At 34.3% G+C, this 8,833-nt stretch overlaps 1 protein-coding gene across 1 annotated transcript in view; it reads right to left on the bottom strand.

The window, feature by feature from the left end:
• Positions 1-391: 391 nt before the first annotated feature.
• PRKAR2B (protein kinase cAMP-dependent type II regulatory subunit beta) overlaps positions 392-8,833 on the bottom strand; it is a 414,633-nt gene continuing 406,191 nt past the window's right edge. Inside the window, exons 11-12 of the mRNA XM_053716571.1 lie at positions 5,501-5,634; positions 392-2,950 (exon numbers count right to left, since the gene is read on the bottom strand). Coding sequence (XP_053572546.1) covers positions 2,817-2,950; positions 5,501-5,634 — 268 coding nt within the window. The 3' untranslated portion in view covers positions 392-2,816. The remainder of the gene's footprint in view (positions 2,951-5,500; positions 5,635-8,833) is intronic.

Raw genomic sequence — 8,833 nt, 5'->3', positions numbered from 1 at the left:
ATATATATATATATATATACACACAAATGGCAAAAATGGTTGGAACTGCACTCTCACTAACCCTGGTCTCAGGAAGGGGAGATTATCCTCGAAACATCACCAGAATAAAGAAATACTGAAGTTTGCCTGAAACCAAGCAAGTGCGGTCTGCTTACTTCTTTTATTTAAATATATTTATACACATACAGATTGTCTGGGGTGGCCATGTTCCTTGTTCAGCGAGGGATTGCCTGGTATTTCAGGGATAGAAGGACTTTGTTAGGTGGGATAATCAGACTAATTCAGAAATGTTCTTCTCGGTGAAAAACATTATTGGGCTAAAAGAGGCTCTTTCTGTGTGTCTGTGTATGTATGTATATATATATATATATAAAGCAAGAGTATTGCAGTATGCAATGATACCTTTTTATTGGACTAAGATTACATAGTGAAAGACAAGTTTTCGAGAGCTTCCTCCCTTCCTCAGGTATGAAGCAATACTGATAAATGTGATAGAATTGTTCATTGATGTCTTGGAAAGAATGGGGGCTATGGAGATAGGAGTTGGGGGAGAGCAGGTAGAGAAGTTACAGGGTGTTATAAATAACAGAAAATTGCAGGGGGGGTGAGACTGCGGGAAAACACACTGCAAGTAAATGCTAGATAAGCTTAAAACAGAAAATTGCATTCTGAGATATACTGTATGTACATAAGATATTCACATATAATGCACAGGCATGTGATGTTAACATGTACTTAGTGTACAAGCCAATGACAAATGTTAGGGAACTTACTATATAAAGTTTTGGTAATGTGACAAAAAAATATTTTGTGTTTCATGTCCCTTTAAGGAATGGAAAGTAAAAATGTGCACAAAATAGACTAGTGTGCTAACATACTGTAGCATTTTCTCTCTGTGTTCATTCTATTTCCCTAATATCAGCCCGAGGTGGAAATATTATATATGTTACATTGTTTGAGAATATTTTTCTGATTATGGATGAGAGATATTAGGTAAATGTATATGTTAATGAAACATTACAGTACAATGTATTGGTATATAAGATTTGTATGATCAAAATATGCTTTGTGGGTTTAATTAGCTTTGGGAGATAGTTATTCCTTTATTATTGTGTATTTCTGTTCCCTCATTTAAATCTCCCTTCATGTGGCAGCAATTTAATTTTAAAGGACAAGCAAAGACAGTAGGATCACATAATCAACACCTGCATAATAAAAAGACAATTCAATAGCACTTACTCTGAATTTTAAACATGCAGATTGTTTTCTGACAAATTAAAAGAAAATTCCAATTTGGCGACTCCCTGTATCATGTGACAGCCATCAGCCAGTCACAGACTCCATATATGTATAAAATGAACTTTTGCACACACTCAGTAGGAACCGGTGCCTCATTATGTGTGGATTTAAAAAGGCAGTGCACAATTATAATTTAAGTAAATTTGAAAGTCTCTTAAAACTGCATGTTTTACCTTAATCCCTGTGAAAATCAATTGTCTGAGGAAAGGGGGGAGTTTGTCACTGCCGAAATGTCACATTTTCGTGTCAAGTCAAGCAAGTGCTGGAACTAACTGTGGTGAGAATGTCTTGATTGCATTGCTTATCCCAGTATTGAGTTGACAGTTGTCCATGTGTAATGGTTTTTGGAGTGTGCCCATATTATAAGAAAAAAAAAGTAATCTACTAGAATTTTAGAATTTCCTGTTAAAGGGACACGAAACCCAAATTTTTCCTTTCACGGTTTATAAAGAGCATGCGATTTAAAAAACCTTTCAATTTACTTCTATTATCTAATTTGCTTCATTCTCTTGATATCATTTGTTGAAAATAAGCATATCTAAATGGGCTCAATAGCTGGCTGATTGGTGGTTGCACATAGATGTCTTGTGTGATTGGCTCACCCATGTGATTTGCTATTCCTTCAACAAAGGATAGCTGAAGAATGAAGCAAATGAAAATAATAGAAGTAAATTGGAATGTTTAAAATTGTAGTACTATATCTGAATCACGAAATAAAAAGTTTGGGTTTTATGTCCCTTTAAGTTTCTGGATTAAGCATGTCATTCACCACGGCCTCTGCAAGATGGCTCATCATAGATTATGGATCATGCTTTTTTAATGTTTGCCTGGGTGGAAAATAAACACATTCATCAGCAATAAAGTGAAAACCTTTTCTATTAGAGAGCTGCACACGGCTACGTCTAACCTGGTTGATATAAAGCATTTCTTGCATTACCATACATTATAAAATTAGGCATATGGGATAATTACAGAAATTTATGTTGCATCATGCTTAGTGAAGTCTTTTTGAGTATTATTTTGATTTTGTTACAGCAATGGTAATGTACATATCAACCATGCTATATCTATATTATTGAACTAAACAGAGATTTTTATTTTATGGGGATGTTATTTTCCTACAATTACTCTAAAAGTATTATAGATATTTGTATATATAGCGGATAATTTATCTGTGCAAAAAAACCCCAAAACAGAATGAAAATGACACTGGACCATCTATTGCAGAATACTGGCTTTCTATTGAATGCTTAGGAAATACTGCAAATCAAATTTACTACCTATAAAATCATAATATAAGAAAAAAAATAGCTTAAAAAAGTTACCCCTCGGTGTAACCTGCAAGAAAAAGTAAAGTGAAAATTAAATTGCAGGTGTTATTTTTTCTGGTGCTAAAGGGGCTGTTAAAAATCACAGAATATGCTTGGCATCTACACAAAAGATAGACACATTCTCAGTGGGATATCCACTAGTGTGCTATATTTCCTCTGCAGATAGTCTTCCTTTGCATATTCAACTTATGCTCTGGAGTCGGTAATGTCCATATTTGTTCCAAACAAGGCAACAAGCTGCTCCTCATAGTTTGCTATATTTCTCTTCATTATCTCCATACAGGGGCCCAAAAGCCTTTCAAAAGCTTGAACGTCCATGACTAAAAAAAAATCAAAAAATCAAAAGTCAAAATAAAAAAAATCACAGAAACACATTTATTAATGATATAAAAAAAATGTATTGACACTTCAATATTATTTTTTGTTTTAGTAGGGTATGGTTTTAAGCACTCAATGCATGTGAACTCCATACACAGCAGTGAACCATATACATGAAAAAAAAGTTATCAAAAAACAGCAATAAAGTTTAACATAAATTAGAATGTCCCTTTAACAATATGTTTTTTTTGTCATAAAAATATAGTCCTTAAAGGGGCAGTAAACACCTTGAAGGTTACAATATGAATTGTTTAATTATGCACAGGTAACTCAAAATTTGCAATATACTTTCATTTTTTATTTTATTCCTATAATTTAAATCTGAAATTTGTGGTTGTTTTAGTTCTAAGAACTGCATTGCACATGGGCAGATGTCACAATCAACAGAATCTGTCTCTAATTGGCTTAAAGAAGAGATGATTAAATCAGGGACTACAAAACAATAGAGTGTTTGCTAACATAATGATCGTGGCTTGCGGTGTCTACTCCAGTAACACAATCAGATTGGCTCATCCAAATAAGGCAAGTGGTGGATGGAATTTGGCTATTAAAGATTAATTGCAAGAAATATGGTGTTAATAATAATATATTAATTTTTTGCGCAACCAAAATCGTGTAATTACAAGGTGTTAAGTGTCCTGTTAAATCTGCCTAGCAATGCAAACTACCTTCAGCTGCACATATGAATTAACAAGCTGTGTGCAGTATCCCTCATCTGAACAAGGCTTCTAAAAATGCAATTGTTCTACTAAGTAAAGGTAAACTTTACATTGTTTTTTATGTATAAGCTTCTTTTTAATTTGCAGTTGGGGTTAATTTGAGTTTTACGTTGTTTTAATAAATGTTGATGTATAATAATTTACATGAAATAATTTGGGAAATAAATTTGGAATTCATTCTAGATCTCTGAAAAACTATGACTTGGATTTAGATTAAATTTTAAATATGCATGCTGTTATATGTCTCAAAACTACTCAATGGAGCCGATTCGGGCGGATTTCAGGCTCCCCGGAAACCGGAGTTAAGAAGCAGCTGTCTTAAAACCACTGCTCCTTAACTCATCTGCCGCCTCTGAGGCTGCGGACATCAATCCACCCGATCGAATACAATTGGGTTGATTGACACCCCTTTCTAGCAGTCGATTGGCCGCAAATCTGCAGGGGGCGGCATTGCACAAGCAGTTCACCAGAACTGCTTGCATAATGTTAAATACCGACAGTGTATGCTGTTGGCATTCAGTGATGTCGGGCGGACATGATCTGCTACAGCAAATCATGTCTGTCTGACAAATGATAAATCTGCCCCAATAACTAAATTTCCATCTGAATAATTAAATTATATTTAAACTTTGTATTTTAAGTAACATTGTGACTGCTGCCTACATTTGAAATAGTTTTTATTTGATATATGTTTTTTATACAATATACTCCAAATATATTATTCTAATACACTCAAAATATATTATTCTGATTTGTTATCACATTTTGTATTATGTTATTGGCTATATTTATCTTATGTTAACTGTGTTAAAGAACATTTGAGTGCAGGAAATTAATTAATAGTACTGTATTAAAAACTGGTATTTTAAATTAAGTTAATAAAAGTAAGCATCTTGTTAAGAAATCTGTTAGAATGCTGTCTGCAAAACCTTTGTATGTGTTTTAATCTTTTTAAATAAAGTTTTATTAAGCATTTTCTATAGTCAACTGTATTTTTACAAACACCACATGATCTAAACTAAAATAAGCTAAAATTAAAAAGATTGTAAAATATTGTGTGTAAAATCTCTTTCACTATTTGAAAATAAGTATTTATTATTTAATGATAATTGAACATGTATAGCTTAAAACAACTGTTTAGTAAAAGATTCTAGTTTTAATAATTAATATTTATTCTTGTAGGACCATAGGTAAAGCTGTAATTTTTTTCCCCATCAATGCCATTCTAAAAATAGCATGTAAGTTCACTCACAGGATGCTTACTTTTATTAACATAATTGAAAATATAATTTTTTTTAATGCAGTACTGAAGAGACATCTTAGATAATCTTGACAGAGCAGAGAGTTTAGAAAAATGGGCTCTAGATATTAACATTTTACAACAGCTATATAATGTTACAGAAATGCTTAGGCGTTTTGTGAAATGTGTCTATTGTCCACAATCTTGTATTTATTTATTGTTTAACTAAATTCTACACCAATTAAAACAATTAAGTTAGTCTTATGTAGTCATCATATATCTTTCTTTTCTTTCTAAAACCCATAAAAATACAAATAATGGGTGGGAACATGTTTATATTTTGGAAAAACATTAACTTTGAGCCTCAATCTCTATCACAATTTTTAAACTAATTGCTGTATCTGTACTGCATTAACATTTTTGATCCCTTTCCACTAATGTGATATGATACAAAATACTTTCTCTGTAGTGGCCATATAAACAAGTAAGTTATCTGTCTTTAATGCAAGAAACTGTAAAGGGACATTAAGTACCTAAACATTTGACGTCTCCAACAGCATAAGCAGAAGCGGCTCTAGGTTTGTTCGTCACCAATGCGAGTTCTCCAAAGTACTGTCCTCTTGAGCAGCGTGCAATTTCAATACTGGCCTCGTTCACGTTCAGTTTCCTGTTTACTCATGAAAAAGTGAAGAAAAACTATCACTTATTTCCTTATAGTGACTATTTCTTCTAACAATCTATCACCTAGATTACGAGTTTGCGTTAGAGGCTATGCGGTGCTAACGAGTAGTTTTGTCTCACCGCTCACCTTACAGACAACGATGGTATTAACGGGAATTTTACAAATCCGGCATTAAAAGACAAAAAGTTAACGTTGAGCAAAATTTTGCTTCCAAATCTCACTCCAATACCAGCGCTGCTTAAGGTCAGTGGTGAGCTGGTGTAACGTGCTCGTGCACGATTTCTCCATAGGGATCAACGGGGGAGAGCCGGCTGAAAAAAACACCTTTAAAAAAAGCAGCGTAAATCTCAGTAACGCAGCCCATTGATTCCTATGGGAAAAAAAATTTATGTCTACACCTAACACCCTAACATGAACCCCGAGTCTAAACACCCTAATCTTTACACATATTAACCCCTAATTTGCCACCCTCCGACACCTACATTATACTTATTAACCCCAAATCTGCCGCTCCGGACACCGCCGCCACTATAATAAACATATTAACCCCCTAGAACCGCCGTACACTCCCGCATCGTAACACTAGTTAAATATTATTAACCCCTAATCTTCTGTCCCAAAATCGCCGCCACCTACCTACATTTATTAACCCTAATCTGCTGCCCCCAACGTCGCCGCCACTATATTGAAGTTATTAACCCCTAAATCTAAGTCTAACCTTAACCCTAAAACCCCCTAACTTAAATATAATTTAAATAAATCTAAATAAATATAACTATCATTAACTAAATTATTCCTATTTAAAAATAAATAATTACCTATAAAATAAACCCTAAGCTTGCTACAATATAACTAATAGTTACATTGTAGCTAGCTTACGGTTTATTTTTATTTTACAGGCAAGTTTGTATTTATTTTAACTAGGTAGAATAGTTACTAAATAGTTATTAGCTATTTAATAACTTCCTAAATAAAATAAATACAAAAGTACCTGTAAAATAAAACCTAACCTAAGTTACAATTACACCTAACGCTACAACTATAATTAAATAAATAATTAAATTACAATTAAATACAATTAAATAAAATTATCTAAAGTACAAAACCCCCCATTAAATTACAGAAAATAATAAACAAATCACAAGATTTTTAACTAATCACACCTAATCTAATCCCCCTAACAAAATATAAAAAGTCCCCCAAAATAAAAAAAAAAGCCATACCCTACACTAAAATACAAATAGCCCTTAAAAGGGCCTTTTGTGGGACATTGCCCCAAAGTAATCAGCTCTTTTACCTGTAAAAAAAAAGTACAAATCCCCCCCAACTTTAAAACCCCACCACCCACTACAACCAACCCTACTCTAAAACCCACCCAATACCCCTTTTAAAAAAACTATCACTAACCCCTTGAATATCACCTTTACTGAGAGAAGTCTTCAACCAACCGGCCAAAGTCCTAAACAAAGCCGGGAGAAGTCTTCATCCAAGCAGGGCAAAGTTCCAGACGGGCAGAAGTTTTCATCCAGACGGCATCTTCTATCTTCATCCATCCGGCACGGAGCGGGTCCATCTTCAAGACATCCGGCGCGGAGCATCCTCTTCCATCAAAGTCTTCTTACTATATGACGGTTCCTTTAAGTGACTTCATCCAAGATGGCGTCCTTCATTCCGATTGGCTGATAAAATTCTATCAGCCAATCGGAATTAAGGTAGAAAAAATCCTATTGGCTGATGCAATCAGCCAATAGGATTGAGCTGGGCATTCTATTGGCTGTTCCAATCAGCCAATAGAATGCCAGCTCAATCCTATTGGGTGTTTGGATCAGCCAATAGGATTGAGTTAAATCCTATTGACTGATTGCATCAGCCAATAGATTTTTTCTACCTTAAGTCCGATTAGCTGATAGAATTCTATCAGCCAATCGGAATTGAAGGGACGCCATATTGGATGACGTCACTTAAAGAACCGTCATTTAGTAAGAAGACATCGATGCGGAAGAGGGAGTGCTCCGCGCCAGATGTCTTGAAGATGGGACCTGCTCCGCGCCGGATGGATGAAGATAGGAAGATGCCGTCTGCATGAAGACTTCTGCTTGTCTGGAGGACCATTTGGTCCTGCTTGGATGAAGACTTCTCCCAGCTTCATTGAGGACTTCGGCCCGGTTGGGGGTGAAGACTTCTCCCGGTAAGGTGATCTACAAGGGGTTAGTGTTAAGGGTTTTTTTAAGGGGGTATTGGGTGGGTTTTTAGAGTAGGGTTGGTTGTGTGGGTGGTGGGTTTTAATGTTGGGGGGGATTTGTACTTTTTTACAGGTAAAATAGTTGATTACTTTGGGCAATGCCTTGCAAAAGGCCCTTTTAAGGGCTATTTGTAATTTAGCGTTAGGGTAGGGCTTTTTTTATTTGGGGGGACTTTTTTTTTGTTAGTGGGATTAGATTAGGTGTAATTAGTTGAAAAATCTTGTAATTTGTTTATTATTTTCTGTAATTTAGTGTTGTTTTTTTTGTACCTTAGATAATTTTATTTAATTGTATTAATTGTATTTAACTTATTTAATTATAGTGTAGTGTTAGGTGTAATTGTAACTTAGGTTAGGTTTTATTTTACAAGTACTTTTGTGTTTATTTTAACTAGGTAGTTAGTAAATAGTTAATGACTATTTAATAACTATTCTACCTAGTTAAAATAAATACAAACTTGCCTGTAAAATAAAAATAAACCCTAAGCTAGATACAATGTAACTATTAGTTATATTGTAGCTAGCTTAGGGTTTATTTTATAGGCAAGTATTATTATTTATAAATAGGAATAATTTAGGTAATAAATAGTAATTTTATTTAGATTATTTAAATTATATTTAAGTTAGGGGGTGTTAGGGTTAGACTTAGATTTAGGGGTTAATACATTTAATATAGTGGCGGCGACGTTGGGGGCAGCAGATTAGGGGTTAATAAATGCAGGTAGGTTGCGGCGATGTTAGGAACAGCAGATTATTAAATTAATAAAATTTAACTAGTGTTTGCGAGGCGGACTGCGGCGGTTTAGGGGGTTAATATATTTATTATAGTGGCGGCGATGTCTGGTTCGTCAGATTAGGGGTTAAAAATTGTATTATAGTGTTTGCGATGTGGGAGGGCCTCGGTTTAGGGGTTAATAGGTATTTTATGGGTGTTAGTGTACT

Source organism: Bombina bombina, chromosome 6 (genome assembly GCF_027579735.1).
Source record: "Bombina bombina isolate aBomBom1 chromosome 6, aBomBom1.pri, whole genome shotgun sequence".
Lineage (NCBI taxonomy): Eukaryota > Metazoa > Chordata > Amphibia > Anura > Bombinatoridae > Bombina > Bombina bombina.
Note: the sequence above shows the minus strand (reverse complement) of the source record. Positions and strands in the feature narration are given on the sequence as shown.